The 18,321-nt window shown below is 32.3% G+C and overlaps 1 protein-coding gene across 2 annotated transcripts in view; it reads left to right on the plus strand.

Moving 5' to 3' along the window:
• Positions 1 to 18,321, plus strand: part of Dgk (diacyl glycerol kinase 1) — a 101,939-nt gene that overhangs the window by 41,871 nt on the left and 41,747 nt on the right. Inside the window, exons 2-3 of one of the 2 annotated variants that reach the window (XM_018449015.1) lie at positions 9,900 to 10,028; positions 13,330 to 13,418. In XM_018449015.1, the coding sequence (XP_018304517.1) occupies positions 9,965 to 10,028; positions 13,330 to 13,418 (153 nt within the window). In that variant the 5' untranslated portion in view covers positions 9,900 to 9,964. Of the gene's footprint in view, positions 1 to 9,899; positions 10,029 to 13,329; positions 13,419 to 18,321 lie in introns of those variants that run through there. The other variant, XM_018449016.1, reaches the window with a different exon arrangement.

The raw sequence follows: 18,321 nt of genomic DNA on the forward strand, positions 1-18,321 counted from the left end.
TGTACGAACAGGTGTATTTTTCTTACTTATGTGTAGAATCGTTTGCGACTTCTTATGGAAACAGAAATTATCTTGATCATACTGAAAAAAAAAAAAAATGAAATTGTCTGCCAATTTGTAGCATGAAATCTCTTTACGAGATGACAAGTAGTTTTGACAAAGATATCATATTAACGAAAAGAATTATATTGTATAATATAATAAAAATGAATATATTAAAACTGTATAGAAATTATATTTGTCACAAATGCTCGTAATTATACGAGCGTAGAATGTTTGTAATTTTAAATGAAAATCGTTTTAATTATGCCCGGAAAAAGAAAAAACCATTTGCCAATTCGCATCTCGAAATCTCTTTACAAATAATTTTTAATAGAGATATCGTATTGAAAAATTGTATAATATATGTGTAATTATATGTACAATATATATATGTCATAGTCAAAGTGTTAACTCAGTAAATGTATACACTTACTGTAGTCTGCTGTAATCAATGTATACATTTACTACATGTAACATTGACTAGTAAGTGTACACTTTACTGAATTTAATATTTTGACTGTGATACATACAAATAAAAGTGCATAGAAATTGTGCTTATGTAAACGATTATGAATATGTATATAGCGAGATTATCTTTCTTGAAAATAAGACTTAATCCACGAGAAGGCTCGCGTTGTACTTTCTCTAAGAGGTATATTTTTACCGATTAATTATAGTACAGTTTGTGCTTGCTTGGGTTTTATCAATGCATAAAATCAGGCACGTGTGACTCCTTGATAATAATGCCGTTACGCATATATTATACGAAACAGAAAGACAGACATTTCAACCACTTATCTCATTAACAAAATAATAACAATATTAAGAAATTATCTTCCTAGCAATTATGCTCGCAGTGTTATTCTTAGTATTAGAATGTGTTACAGTGTGCCATCACGCGCAATACGACTAATTTTAAGCTTTTGCATGAATACATTACTATAACGTACCGAGTTAAGTATATGCACGTGTGTAACATAGGTATACATACAATGTACAAGGCGTGTCTCGAGGGGTGCCCTAATTATCCATCTAATCTAGTTAATTGCAATCAATGCGTAACTATTAAGCGCCATACAAAGATCATTAGCTATTTCGAAAGGCGGATATTCATCAGATTTACTGCATTAGAGAGATAGAGAGAGAGAGAGAGAGAAAATTTCAATATCTTTCTTTTATTATCTGTCTCGGACTTCCCGCCGTTATTTCATATTCATTAAAGTTCCACATACATTTTAATTTCCCTATATGTAATGCAAAATTTCATTATCTACTATTGATTTCCCCAATAAAATGGTTTGTAAAAAATGTGATTTGTGACTTCAATAATGAATATACCTGAAATAGCAACATAACTTTCGTATACGATTCTAAGTCAGGCATGATTATTACAGAGTACAGCTGTATTTTCTGGTAATATAATATTCATTGTCAAGATTGCTTTAGAAAACTGGGACATTTTTTTGGTTAGAAATTGCTATTGATAGCTGGACAATTTCGTGTTTTACTCGTCAATCGATTATATTAATTTGTTCTTTTCTTCTATTTAACAAGCACACACATACGGACGTCTTTATAAAGATTACAAAGTTCTATATAGTTTTAATTACGAGTACACGTAATGGTTCCTGGCGCGGAATTATTCTATCAAAGAGAGGGAGAGAGGAAGATAGAGTAGAGAAAGAAAAAGAGAGAGAGTAAAGATAGGCTGGACTTTGTTGGACTTTATGTACCTCCCCGTTAAATCCTCTGCGCTTTCAGCAACGCATATTCACTACGGCATTATCGTAAATCAATTATCGTCGTACCAGCGCGAACGAACGACAGAGGGTTTTTCACTTAGTCCATTGATCTGCCTCTTAAATTTTATTTCACCAGCATCACAATTGACAGCGATTCCGAACGTTTTCTAATTAAAAAACGAAAAGTGAAAACAATAAGCGAGATACGTTCGAATCACGAAGAGACAAATGAATTATACCAGGTAATATTGAAAAATAGAAGTTGATATCTAACGTGTAAATGTATTGTGATAATTTTACTATTTATATAATGATACTTGCATAAAACAGATAAATCCTGTACGCGCAAAAGATATTTCACAATTTTAATTCATTTTAATAAATAAAAAAATTAAATAGACTTAAAAGTTTTTAACACGTACATGTATGACGCTATGCATTAATTATTTTATACAAAGCGTATATAAGAATAAATTGAAATCAATTTATTTTAATCTCATATTATTTATAAATGGTCTACCTTATATTTATAAATAATCTATTTAATGTTAACGAATTCATATTATAATTACCTATCTAATATCAGATAATGTCGAAAAGTACAAGTTGACACTTAACGCGCATTTTAAGACTAAAATTTTGAGATATCCTCATTTGCACGTTTATTTGTTTTACACGAGCAACATACAGTTCATAGTATCATATACATATTACAAAACAAAAAGGATTAAAGGACGGGAGCACAGAGTCTTGCATAATACATAACGCACAATGCATAAGAAAATGAAATAAAAGTCTTTCATTTTCTTCATTTCCTTTATTATGAAATAAAAGACTATGATTGGTGGATTTTCTTATGCTTTATGCATTCTGCGTTATGCAAAGGTCTGTGCTTCGGCTTTATAGCATACAAAATGTATAAGCATAGCATAGCATAGGATAAGACTAAGACTGTCTGGAGCAATAAGCGTCTAGCATAAAGTCGTCCATATTAATTTACATAACATGCTCATATGTATACAAAATTTGCACTCAAGACTTATAATCTTCTAATATCAATCTAGTCCCTTCCTTCCCTCTTAATGAACCCTTAATACAATACAACTCCTTACAATCCTTTATACACGGCTTTGACTAAATTAATAAATACTATTAATACCTTGTCGGTGACAAATATCATGTTAATCACGTCGTTAATCATATCTTGTTAAGAAGACAGCCTTATGTTAAGTATGTATACTATTAACGACTGGTTACCGTCTATTGTTTTATAAAATCATACTATAGACGCGCTTGTTTAAATTACTCACATTTATTTAAATAAACGGAATGCGATTAAACGTATTACACGTACCTATATTTCAAGGGATACATAACATTTATCTCGTTATCAGAAATAAGTCGCTTCGAGAAAAAGCTCAGCGTATTTTTGCGTCATATCATAATTTACATGATATATTACTTTATATTTCTGTCTCGAGCAGTCTCATAACGGCTTTATTCTTTGTCAATTGCAGAAATCGCTTATCTGCGAAAGTATTCTGCAAATAACATTGCTTATTCGCGTTATAAATTGAAGCCGTCCTTGCTATTATTAAAATAATAAGGACACATGCGAATAAATGTAAAGATTTTAAATATGTATAAATATGTTATAAAAATTAAAAATTATTATTCTCATTATCATAATTTTTCTATAGCCAAAATTAACTAAATGCAATAATATTAAAAGAAATATATATCTGTGTATATTTTATAATTTAAATTTTAAATTATAATCTCAGGAGTCTAAGATTCAGTTATAAACGAGAATTCATTAATATAACATTAATGAGAATACAATTTGTAATATATATTACTAAACTTTGAATTAAGTATCAATGGGCAATATTACAGCGCGGCGCCCTATACGTACATCGTATACGAGTAACTGATATACCACGGATCGTGATTGTCTTCGTGGATGTTCCTATCATGGATAACTGACGACGGCGTATATTTCATTTGGCTGTTGGGACAGGATAATAAATTTACTTAACTACGTTCCGTCAGCGATTTCATCGGTCGTTGTAAGCGTTGTAATGTGAAACGCGTTATTCTATTCTGAACGAGTTTCCTTCACCGCGCAAGAAGAAACGCAATTTCTTTCAGGTTGTAAACATAGGAGAGATTAAATCGCGAACCGACAATGCGCGAATACTTTTAGTAATTACGACATCCGCGGAATACCGCGAAATATTCATCCCATTTAGATGATGGATAACCCGTGGGATCAGTAAGACAGTTCTTTATCTACAATTTGTGTTGTAACTTCTACAATACATATTTTACAATCGGAACAAAGTTTGAACGAATAAATTTTTAATTCGAAATTATCATTTATAGAACATGAATTTTTTGAAAATCTGTCGCAATATATGGAGAAGTAATTATGTAGCGACATATTTGGTGCGACAAAATGATAGTGAAATCCATACGAAAAAACCTGCGAATTTCAATTTATCAACCGCAATGTGTTACTGCAACCGATGGGAACAATTTGTCAATTGAAAGGAAAACATATGGGAAACTACAAACGCACGTAAATTTTTTTCGTTTGTACGAAAAAATATTTGGAAGACTTTACAATCGCTGCAAGTGATTGAAAAAGCTTTTAGAAGCAAACTCTCTCTAATGTCCTTTTGCATATCGTTCTGCAAGTTTTGCAAACAATATATAAACGTAAAAAAGACATTTAATTTTTCTTACAAGCACACATATGTGTTACATTTTCGTCATAATTAGTGCGAATATATATGACAATATAAAGTTACTTACGCACATGATTACATTGCACGTGTTACCACATACGTATACACATTTTTTGAAAATCATTTGTGTAACTTGAGTCTCTTTCTAAAATAAACTCGTTTACATTTTTAAAGAAAATGCGTATGTGTTTTTTCCTCATTTCAGTAAAAAGCAGTGATGGCTGTCGCGCGAAAAAGTCTCGCAATCGCGATCGTCCCCCTGCGCAGGGATTTATTTTTCTCCAGGGATGGATTAAACGGTCGCACCAGGCCGCATCTCGAGCTGTCCTTCATTTGAATTCACGTGTGAAACTAATTACAACGCCACGCGTTCACCGCATCGATTGGATGGTATTTTATTCGAATGCGAGCGTTTGGGGACCAGAAACACAGTCGACGGTACACGATAAATCACGGAAGAAGCCAGCGGAACAATAAAATTGCATTTCACGCCCGTGGCGCGCACGCGGGCAAACCGCGCGTGCAAGTTAGCGCCGAATCCCGATCTCGCTACGCGTAAACCCGGATTATATAATCCGGACGAAATTATCGGCGAATCTGTATCCACGGGAGAGGAGAGAGAAAATGATCGAATCACACATCGGTAGTGAAGTTACATGGAGAAGCGAATACGTTGGGATTAATGCGATCATGCATCGCATCGTGTTTGTCGATTGTGCTCGTTGTACCAACAGCTCATTGTATGCACGCCGCGAATTAAGGGTTTCATGTGAAACGGCGATGATAATCCGTTAATATCATACTAAATTTTCTTTTTATTCACAACATTATCAGCCCGATGCCCTCGTTATTTGAACTCTTGCTTTTGAACTGTTGTCGCACTGGCGGTTCCATTAATTCCAATTCACATTCGGCTTATATTAAAAATCGTGGTGCAGCGGATGTAACATTTAATTAGAATACTTGGTGGTATTTACAAATAGCACACAGAAAGAACGGTTTTGTTGAAATATCCAAAATTTCAGCTAGATACAAATCTGAAAATTTTGTTTGAACCATCAAAATGTAGAACGCTTAAATTGATTAGTAAAATATTAAAACTTTTTGTAATATTATCATCAACGCTTAAACATTTTGCTTGTAATTTTGTTGATTTCCAAACAATTATTTTCAGATCTGTATCTAATTAAATTTTTAGGTACTTCAGCGTTCTTTTCTTTGTTAAAATTACTGATTTATGAAAAATGACGACACGCTCTAAAAAATGTGGATATGGATTCAATTATATGTATTTGTATAATTTTCACTGCTGATATTAATGTCAACATCAATATGTATGGATTTAAAACCCATGGTGTTTATATTAACACTAACATCATGTGATTTTAAATCCACACATATTGATGTTTACATCAATATATGGTATACACAATACCAACACGGTAAAAATTATATAAATATAGTGTTAAATCCACACCCATATTTTTTTAGAGGGAAACGTTTTCCTTTCTTCCTGACAATTTAATTAATATCATCTGCAATGACCCATTATACAAAACGCTATTTTTTTCATTTAATAATTCTCAAAATGTTAAAAAAAGGAATTGATGTTGCGTAAAGAGAATTTTCATATTTTTTCACATCAGCGTAAAATACTTTCAATACAATAATTATGTTATGTCAATAAACTCGCGGTAACATGGATACCATATTCTCATTACATAAAATGTTCCATAGCCACTATACAACGCTTTAATAGCATATTTTGGATATTAATTGGAGTTGAAAATTTTGATATGAGAAGATCACGATAGTCTCTCGAGTTATAACGATCCAAATTGATTAATTAATTCCACAGAATTTGCACACTCAGTCCCTCAACTAATTACACGTGAACCGATGTGTTATCTGTTATTTATTTTTTTTCAACTCAAATATTAATTTTTATTAATTTTACTTTTTAGCTTCAGATATAATATTATTTTAGCGTTTCACATTAGTTCGCTTTATATCAAAGTTCAGTTATCAATAAATGGCGTAATCATAAATATAATTAATAATAATTCGTCTCTTTTTATTAAATAAATCGTTGGGATATTTTACGTAACTGTGAAATATTTACTATTATTCTTTTATTTGCTGGTGAAATACGGATTATTGAAAAAACTTCTGAATATTGCTTTCTTGCGCCAGTTTATGTAACATTAAATCCTGAAGGAGTCAAGCACGAACCTCTAAAATTTTATTAAAAATGTATTTAGGAAGAGAGAAAAAAGAAAATAAAGTAACGCATCTAAATATTAATAGCTTCTCCATATTAATTGTTTTTCTATTAATTTATTTTTATTTTACACAAATACAAAAAATACTTTAAAAATATTTGTGTCAGTAAACTAAATTGTCAATCACACATTAACAGTAATAAGTAATAAGTTATATATATGATGTCATATATATGACAGTACTAATCAATTTCTGATGGAATGGCTAACCGATTTCCAGCGGAACATTAGTTGAAAGATGATCCTAACGTTGATCAATGTTCTTTTCAAAGTCGAAAAGTTAAAAAATGTCGGCAGTTTCATCTTGATATTGATGAACACTGTCGAATTAAGAAATAATTATATTTCATAGATATTGGAACGAAAACCTGAAATAGTAATTTAATTCTCATTCCTGTCGCATCGATTTCTCACATCCAATGAACAAATTGTGTAAGACATCTTTTTCAATTAATCCTTGACACACATGACAGGATCATTCGTGCCCTGTGTATTTTTCTTTCTTTGAAATGTATTACTAGGAACACCGAGTAATTACAATTATAATTCGAAATTAGATCGATGCGATGAGAATAAATCTAATTAAGAAAACTCCTATTTTTAGTGAAAGCGGATGTTATAGCACTTAAATATTTTGGTGCGAATTTATTATTATACATGTCCAATTCTGTAAACTGCGCGCTGAAATCTTTTCAATCCTGAAATGCAATCATGAACAAAAGTTTTGTTTATGATTGCATTTCAAAACTGAAAAAGACTTCGGCATACAGTTTGCAAAATTGAACATGTATGTAAACACCGAAATATTTAAGTACTGAGATCCACTTTAAATGAAAATAGGATTTCTCTTACTTAATTAGACCAAGTAATTAATTACAACATTTATATACATTTTTTTTAATGCACAACTTTACAAATACTTTTTAAAAATATTAAAGTATGAATTACTTACTAATTTTTGTATATTTGTAAAGTAATGAAAAAATTAACCCCACCAACGACCTATCTGCTTACTCATCCGTCGAGAGTCCATTATTCACGTAGTTCAGTACCACTAATTGAATAATTGCGTCTTCTAGCACTTGTCACTACTGTATTTAGTAGAATAATGCGGCGATATACAAACGACTCATGACACTACCCGCCCTTTCATCTGATCTCGTGAATGAATAAGGGCCTCTTTCATTAATTCTGATTAACGCTAATCGATAGTTAACTCAATCATCACGATTACTAACATGAGAACTGAACACAGTTTATCTCGAAAGAGGAAGAAAGAAGAAGTTCTGATTCATTGAATTGCTATTGGCACTTCTGCGAATTAATCATCGATTAACTAAACTAAAGCGACTCAGTTGTACGATTACTTTGCATATAGACGCAAAAACAAGCATCGAACGGTGTTATCATGAAATATTTAATACGTTCCGAAAGATAAAGGTACGTTGAATATTCTCAAATCAATATTCATGAATGATGTTATTATCGCGTATTGCGCGCTTTATTTCGCAAACCTGTTAGCGTCGCTTAATTGAGTTATCGATTAATTTTCGGTAACGATCGAAAATTTTCATGCAAAAGAAAATTATATAATTTGCATATAAAGGTTAAAATTTGTTATTCGATATAATTAAATTATCGAAAAAAAGTATTAATTAAATTATCGTCAAAATTAGTCGAGAATTAAGATTACTATATTAATAGTAATTATGGTTGAGAAAAAAATAGACTGAAAAATAATAATTATTAAAATAAAAATTACTTTAATTAAAACAATAATTAATGTGCATAAAAAAATCAGTAATGCATAAATGCAATTATAGGTTCATATTTGTTTTACTATATATTTTATTTCAGAACAGAGAGAAAAATTGATAAAATTTTAGAGAGAAAGAAACGCAACATACATACATATTATGAATGATTGTTCACGTTTATTAAATAACCTTTTATTTATATTTCGCATAGATTATTTATAAAAAAAAAAACAGACCCATGGAGTTTAAAATATAGCGACTTATTGATTAATATAGATCGCGTTTTAACAAAAATTTAATTTTTCGTGGATTAAAGCTTGATGTAGCTGACCGTAGCGAATTCTGGAAAAAGATTCGATACATTGGACCTGTGAATATCGTGCCACGGTTTTTTCACTGTGGATAAAGTTTTACGTGACTCAGCTAAAGACAGTATAGTGAAAAAGGGATCGTGAACGTTCAAAATGCCAAACGAACGAGTTTTATCGAATGTCACAGATTTCGCTGACAGAGCATATGTCCAGCCGTTGCCACATATTTGCGGGAGAAACATGTTCGATCGTTCGGATACCTCTCACATATACCTTGCACACATACACACACATAGATGCGTTTACAGCGAGAGAAAGGCAGCCACAGTGACCGTAAATCTGTAATTTTAGCTCGAACGACTGATGGGCAACGAATGTATATACATGTGAGATCGTGACGGACTACATTAATATAAACCACTAACAAATAGTAAATCAATATCAAAATCACTTCTGATCAAAATCACGTTGATCTAATAGATAATTGACTTAATTAAAGCAGTTTTGAATCCAATTTTTTTGTTAAATAATTTATTTAATTAATCGTGTTATTATTATTATTTTTGATATTATTTAATTTATTATTATATTTGATTTATTGAAATGACACGTTTTCCGCCCGAATTGCATGAATAGAAAAAAAATAATAAATATATCAGCATTAATTTATAAATATCTTTAATATTTGAAAAATGAATTCTATCAACATATTACACAAAAGAATCATTAATATTTCTCTAAAGATATGTAAAAAAATATAAAGAAATTGGTTCGATTGATCACACAGCTAGTGGCTAAACAGTTTAAAATTGTAATCAGCTCACTGAAGCTTATCGAACATGAGTGTTACTTTCTTCATAGTGCAGGTGCAATAGCTATAAATAATTTCAAATCTAATTCAATAAAATATAGAGATTTAGTTATTTCTATATGAAAATCTTGAATAACAAAGCCATATAGAGAGATTCGATACCGATCGCGTTTTTTACAAATAGCGATATCTTTTGATTTGTAGGTGACGAATTTCAGTATCCAACATCTGGCCACTCGTCCTGAGGGATATATAGATCAGAAGTAAGGATGACCTTCCATTGGGATAAGCTCTCGCCAGCTGAATTCCAACAACTTCAGGACTTGGCAGCTTGTAAGTAGCAAAAGAAAGAAACGGAAAAGCAAGTACTGAAACGTGTAAAATAATGCAGATAAATCACAACGGATAACTAGACTTTCTTCCTTTTTCCTTTTGAATTTTTTTACAGGTCGTAAATCCTAAAGTCTGCGTTACTGATGAAGTTTTAACCAACTTTGACTTATCTAGCGTCGGCAAAATTTAACACGAACAACTTTATGTACACCTGGCTTAATTTTCGCTTAATAGACGCTGTTATTAATTTGCGGACACTTAACGAAGATTAGTCTCTTAACTATTTATCAATATGCAAGCTGATTTCAAAGTTCTGAACAAGGAAGATTATTTGATATAAAGAATCGATCAAAATAAAGTTTCAAAAATTTTTTAACACTATAATATTTGCAAATTTGTAACCGTTATTATATGAATTGTTCATGACAGTATTAGAATATTTATCGCAATTTTATTTCTATTTGCATCAAAGTCAATGCATTAATTTTACATTTTTCTCAACAGTTTCAAATTCGAACAGTTTGTAATTTTGAGTGTATACTTGATTAGACGACCATTCATGCAGTGCCCTCCGAATGAATCAAATGGCGTAATTTTGTTTGCTCCGAATCGGATCGAATGTGCGATAATTTTATCCCGAATTTACTCATTGAATACAAATGAGCTTCTCGTGTTGCCTGTTGCGTTCTTTAAAAGTTTTGTTGCGATGGAAGTAACTAAAGTTACGCGCGCTATCGGGTTACGCGACTATCGTTGCACGAATTAGATTATAGTTACGAGAAAGTAAGTTATTTGAACAATGAAAGATAATATAACATTATTTGTTACCGTCAAAGCGTAAATTAATACGTAAGATAATACGTTGTAATAAAAAACATTCTGATCTTTTGTTAAAATGTTTTATAACCGCGTGTTTCTGATAGAATAGAACAATATAATTTTTTTTTAATACATAAATGTAAATTTTCTACCTGAGACTTTCATGTGGCATAGTGAATATTCTTAAATTATATGGCTACCAACGGGGCACTATCTTTAATTACAGATAGCACTTAACTCAATTAAATATAACTGAAACGAAGTGGTAATTAGCTCCGCTTAATTACGCAGAATGAAAGTCAACAACTGGAAGTTTGTTGAATGAAAGCTATTAAAAATACATCAAAATGGATGTAAAACGTAAATACTATCATGTTGAAAAGAGAAATATCGAATAATCAGCAATTTATATGTCTTCGTTTGCTCTCTTCTGTTACAAAGCATCGTGCAATTCGCGCATGTTGTTTAAAACAAGTTTATAAAATAATATGCATTTAAAACTTTAATTAAAAATATTAAGTGCGTTAAGTAGCTTGCAATATTTTCTTGAAAACCTCGTAGATATTTTCGCAGATATTGCTTTGGATAAAAACAATCGCGAGATTTCAAGAAATTCCCGATTGGAATGAATAATTAAAACGAACACATATATAAAATCGCTTGTTATGTATAATCTCACTGATATAATATGTAGATCCGAACGTTGAAATTCGTATAATTTTACCGTATATTTCCGTGCGATTTAGCGATCGTTACCGACAGTAAACGCTCTCCGAATTTTCCGCGCATTAACGCCTCGATCGCGGGTTTGATGACGTACAGGTGTTTCTCTACTGTCTAGTATTTTACATCCGACTGACAGGAAGATGCGAGGCTGTAGCAACGCCTATGTCTTTCGAGAAGAAGCAACATACGCAACGTTCGCGCAAGAAAGCACTAATGCATCGAACAAGCGCTATACTTTGTCGTGTAAGCTAAATAAATTGCCGCTGTTCGTCAACAAATTTACTGGCATTACCGTAATATGGCTTTCATCCTGGTACATAATCTTTTATTCGAAATAGTATAACATTGTGCGAAACAAAGGATTTCCGCAGAAATAGGATGCGATTGCAAAATGAGCGAGATCAAGGAATTAATATCACTAATATCAGTAATATTTAAAAATAATCTAACAAGTGTACATCACATTTATCGAACGGAAAGAACGGTTTTACTGAAGTAGATACCTAAAAATTTAGTTAGATATAGATCTGAAAATAAATTTGGTGGCTATAAAAATAATTATGCAGAACACTCAAGCTGGTTACTAAAATGTCAAAACTTTTTACAGCATTGCTTATTATGCTTGACTTTTCTCTCTGCACAATTATTTTAATAATCCAACAAAATTTATTTTCAGATCTGTATCTAATTAAATTTTTACTTAGCTTCAGCAAAATAGTTCTTTCTGTACGTATTTTAACTGGCATTAACTGATAAACATTTTCTTTAATTCTCTCCTAAGTTAAATAATAACGTAGAAATAATTATAAATTAAATTATAAATCGACTGTACAAATCAAAGATTGTTTAACAAAAAATCAACATTAAATTTATTTGAAAATTATTGCTTGAGCGTCTACAACTTTTTAAAATAGAATAAATATATATTAAAAATGAATAAATTTATCGTAATAAGTATAGTTTTTGAAAAAAATTGCTTTGTCATAAAGTTACTGTTTACGATTCATTTGTGTGGATATTCTACTGTTATAAAATAATTGTTCAATAATTATCGGGGCAGTTATGCGAGATGGACAGACATCGAGGCGGAAACGTGAATTTTAGCTGGATGCATTAATCATCTGCCCGTTCGAATACGATCCATCGTGGCCGTCAATCGGCTCGAAAATAGTAGTCGCCCAAAAATATCCCGATCCATTAAGTGCATTATGACGTCAGTGAGGGTAGATTAGGCCAATGGCCTCCTATTATTAGTCAATTTATCACCGTTGTCTCTTCTGTAAACAGTTGACTTCGAGATGGTTGATCAATCGCTCTCTCTCTCTCTTCACTGTCTATCTATCAGAAACAAACTTGTTCGTGACACATTTACTGACGTATCGAATCGTACAGCCAGAAAAAATCTCTCACGAAATATTGATATATTTATAATTTTAATGTTTTTTTTAATTCCATTTGTTGGAATGATCAATTTATAAAACTAAGACTGGAAGCATTTTAAATATTAAAAAAATTTTTAGTATTTGTGTCATACACATCACCAATCAAATTTTGTTGATCCAATAAAATTACTTTTTTAATTTGCTTTTACGTTTTATACGTATTGTTATGAAACATTTTATTAAATTTTCGACTATTATAAAACATGTGTTATTATTTAAATTCCCTTTGATACCTGACAATTATTCTTCCAATATTATAGAATAAAATTTAACTATGAATGCAATAAATTATCAAACCGTTAATTGTTTCTCAGATTCCACACGGAAGCTCCAGGATGTTCTGGCCGAATTTTGTGGGAGCAACACGACGCCGAGTGGCGTGCCGAAATATCATCCGGACGGAGTGAGTTATATAAAGATTAATCCATATTTTAATCGTAACCGATAAACCGAAGCGTACGCATAAAAAATTTAAGAGGATATTTCCAGTCTATAAAAAAAAATGTATCGTGTTTTAAAGATAGGGCGAAATTAAGCGAAGATGTATCTCTAACATTAAAAAATGAAAATATTTTATGCGATGTTATTTTAGTTTTTCATTCGACACTGTCGTGATACTCTATTCTGTAAATGTTATTTTTTGCAAAGTATACGTTTGATTCCATAGAAATTTCCGCAAGTTTTCTGTGTAAATCGATAGATGTGAAGGATTCTACCGAGCGCGAACACGATTTCGTTGCCGTCTCTCGTCTCAGGTGCACTTCAACCTTTCTATAAAATGAAATTGAACGATCGGTGTGCTCAAGAGTGCACTTGAGCGACAAATATCTACTTAACTTGGACGCAAGCTGTTTAAACAAGTTTTCAGGAAACGTGATATTTTACGGAAAACCGCAACAGATACATTCATCCAAAATGATTTACGTAAATAATTAGTATTTTTAGCCGGTGGCAAGAACGAATTTGTAATTTTACAAAATGTTAGTCGACCTCGTTGCAGCTGTTCATCGATGAAAAATTTTTTGTCGTCGTATTGAAGAAGGAGACTATCATTCCAGAGGAAACTTCTTACCGTTTTATCTGTTTTATATCGACTGAAGTACTGTCAGATTATATAAGCGTACAGTTTATATATTTTGAGTGAAAGCTATACAGGAACGACATAAAGCGATGGTATAATACGGTTCACAGCGAGGAAGCATTTGTTCCATAAAATCGTAAACTATTCCCGCTAGAATAACATTCGAAACACGTACGATTCTCACGGACAGGTGGAAGTTATTGCGTGCTCGAGTTATACAAGAAGAACGGACGTATAAGAAAGTTCCGCATTCGGCGACGCATTAATGATTGACTCAAATTTCTGATGTTAGTCGCATGCGAAATTACTTCGTGCACGAAAAGAGGTTTCTTACCGCAAATACGTACGCATGGACCATTAGTTTAAGATAAATTTTATGAGAATTGTATTAAAAGACCAAAAGCAATCAGGGTTGAATTCTTCTCTCCTTCTCAGTATATATAATATACATTCTAAAATTTTCCTTCGTAAACTTGGCTTTTTTTCAACAATAAAAATATGATACGACAGTTCTTCGGAATTGGCAAATCCGCGGATTTTTAAAAGTTTTTCAGCGCATGCAGCTCATAATGTGACCGCCGCGAATTCGTCTCGCGGATTTCACGGCGGAACTAAAGTCATTCCTCCAACTTCGACACCCCTCGCTATTTCCTGACAGTCGTTTTACTTTTGCGTCAGCGTACGATGTATTGGAACAATGTGCAACATCGGCATAGCATACGTCTATAAACGTAAACATGCGGGAACACGTTTAGCTCTCCTGAGGAATATTAACTCCAAAACTAAAACAGATTGCTGAAGTTGCGACGATGTTTTTTTTTGTACGAAGTACTCGCCGACACCGTGTTTACCGTTCGTCACAGTTTGTCGTAACACGCGTTGCATCATGATGATATATCGATTAAGGCTTCTTTTACGTGTATCTCGCTTGTGACTAATGGAGCAACTTTTTGCAAAAATTTTGCATCAAGTCTCGTGCGAAAAGTTACGAGTCTCGTTATAAATATTCAAATGGCTAATGCATCAACGAAATGCGCAAGCTTTTTGAGAGTCATGATAATTTTACTTAATAATCCCATTCCTATACTTTTACACACTCGTTGAAACAGAATCAGAAATATATCTTTTGTTAATATTTCCTTTTGATAATGGGACAGTTATTATAACAAGCTACAAGACACATCTGCGTAAAAACGACTTGAACGTTTATTTTCGACTAAATTCCTGAACCCTTATAAAACCATTGTGAGTTACAACAAGAAGTATGATTCATGATTACTACCGACGGTAGTAATTTCATAGCACGTTCCAAGTTGGGGTTCCCTTTGAAGAGCGATCTAAATTACTTTCTTCTATGTTGCCGGCGTCTTTCCGCAAATTCCGACCGCGCGACATTTTCAGACGGTGAGCAAATTTACTGCCCCATCATCGACGGCGATATAATCCACCGTTCTCGCGTAATATTCTCATATGAGCGACCGGCCAGAATTTCACGAGGCATTAGTCTTCGAGTAATTATTTTAAAATGGCAATAAAGCTTGGGTTTCTTACAGGATCGTAAAAAATTGCGTCATCAAAGCGGTTGGATTTTATGCTGGACACTCTTGTCTAAAGTTTTGTGTTTCTCAAAATGAAGAAGAAAATGACTTGTATAACTCTAACGTATACACCGTAATAATGCCGCAAAAGCTTTCTGTTCGTTTTGTAGCGGTACGTGCTGCAGAGATTCCGCAAGACACCAGCAGAACTTGTTCGTTGGAAAGCACAGAAATTGCATTCTTACTAAGAGTGTCACAATGCTTACTGATCTTATTGCATACATAGTAACAGTTAAAATCCATTAACGTGAAGCTATTGTTACGAGAAAGATTCCGTAAACTTTATTTACGCACACAGCCAGCGACGCTATTCGCACAGGATCGAATATTATTCGTTTTATCGTATACAGTGGTAGCTGGTAGGAAAATATCGTCAACTTCGGTATACGATTACGTGAGGCAATATTGATAAATTTAATATATAATTTAATAAACTCTTCATTAACTTCCAGTAATAATTTGAATCTCACTTTTGAATCTTTTATAAATATATACATTAATCTTCTTCCTATAACTTGTACGTGTATTTTGTATTTTTATCTCTAATCGATACCCGCTCTCTCTTAACTGATATTCGCGGATCCAATATATTTCAAATTAATCTTTGCTTAAAGTTAACATGACTAAACGATTTTTTTTTTCATTTTGAAGGTCAAAATCCGTAAAATAAGATTATGTAACTTAAAACTATGTAAGGTTATGAAAAACATTTGTTATAAATAATTTTTTATAACACAGTTGAAGGAAATGTTCGAGTCCGCTGGATACGTGAATATCGATTAGGATTAAATACTTCACTGTATAAAAGAGAGGAAAATGTGGTAAAATAAAAATAACTAAAGTTCAATTTTAAACTTAATCTTATATGCTCGTGTATGTTGTTGTGGGTGTATGTGAATGAACCGTGAAGTAAATTACACTTTGAGAATATAACAGATTATTTTCTTTGCCGCGATATTAACATCAAATATGCCAGTTCAATCACAAAGCCATTGATCACAAAGCCAAATCGAACCGACCGATATTGCGTCAACATTTACAACCGGAGTCCTTTGTGCAAGAGAACGCAACTTGGTAACCCTCCGTAGGATGCGACAATCGACATCGAATGTTAAGAGGTTACATCGGTTACGAGAGCAAGAGGTCCGGAAATTCCCTTGCGGACGTGGTCTTTTACCGTGAAGCGTAACCGGTGTCGAGAACTCATAATTGGAGATTCCACCGAGGGACAAGCGTGCGTCAACGGCCCGATAAGAGGTCACATTCAACCACAGGTCTGACACACGAAACGAGCGCTGCGACACTCGATTCCCTCGATTATAGTCAACCGAATTTACGATTTGCTCGAACCAGATTTCTCTGCGTAAATAAATTTAATCGTTTGAAAATCACAAGTTTTGTTCTACGATTAATTAATTAATCGTCACATTATTAATTGTATTTAGATAAGTTCTTTCTCATTATATTTATAGACGAAAGTTTTGTAACTAGTTTAATTAGAATTCGTCTGATTTATAGATTATATATCTAAAAGCAGTATAATATTTTTTTAGAAAAAAAAACACTACATCAAATTAAAAAATTTAATGCAATAATTATTTTTGTAAAATCGTACTTATCTTGTACGATTTATTTATATATTTTATCCTTATCTTTCATGTCTTATTCAAAAGTTTTACTTATTAATTGTTCCGAAGCATCATTGCAAATAATACGAATAACATGGTCACGAAACAATAACGTTGAGGTTCGATAATTGCGAATTTAATTGAATAAATGCGTAATATATATTGCTAACAGAAATATTCTTGTCCGATAGCGATAATAGTCAACAAAATGCCATATGTACAAAAGCGGAGACAAATAGCTCGGCATTAAATCAATAAAATTGCGATGGATGAACAGAGTTGCTTGCGTTCGCTCGTTAGTGTAGGAAACACTGTTGAGATCTCATAACTGAATAGCCAAGAGAGAGTTCAGGTTTTGCGGCAATGGTCTAAATGATCACATTCAGCGCCCTATATTAATTGTAGAGTTTCGAAACATACCAATGTATATCATCAATATTGCACAACTCAAAGATACGGGGATTTAAATGATCAGCAAGAATTATACATCAAAAGCTAGAGAATTTATTCAATTCTACAAGTAGATCGGAATTATTTTCTGCCGTTTATATTCTAGAAATATGAGATACATTAAATTAATATGTAATTTCAATTTATAATTTAATTTAAATGTAGCGATAACAATTTTTATAAGTGGTTGTCGTCAAAGAAACATTGTAGGTCTGATAAACTCAATTCAAAGCTCGAATCAAATGGAGACCAAAGACTGTGACGTCAGAAAGAAATCCAAAAAGTATACTTGATGGTCTATTCACGTTATCGACGCAAGCAGAATTCTTGAAACGAAAGAAAATAATCGAACGAGTTAAATGGCGATAAGAGAAGGAGAAAAGCGAGAAAGAGAGAACCGATTACGCCCATCTAAAACGAGAATCTTGGAAGAATATTTAACTAGAGCTGTAAGCAGAGATTATGCTACTTGTAAGATGTCGATCGCTCATTTCATTTCTCCAATCTTACAAGTTTAAGGATTTATACCAGTTAATAGTCTACGTAGGA

The sequence above is a fragment of the Mycetomoellerius zeteki genome, unplaced genomic scaffold (assembly GCF_001594055.1).
Source record: "Mycetomoellerius zeteki isolate Tzet28-1 unplaced genomic scaffold, Tzet1.0 scaffold228, whole genome shotgun sequence".
In the NCBI taxonomy this organism is placed as follows: domain Eukaryota; kingdom Metazoa; phylum Arthropoda; class Insecta; order Hymenoptera; family Formicidae; genus Mycetomoellerius; species Mycetomoellerius zeteki.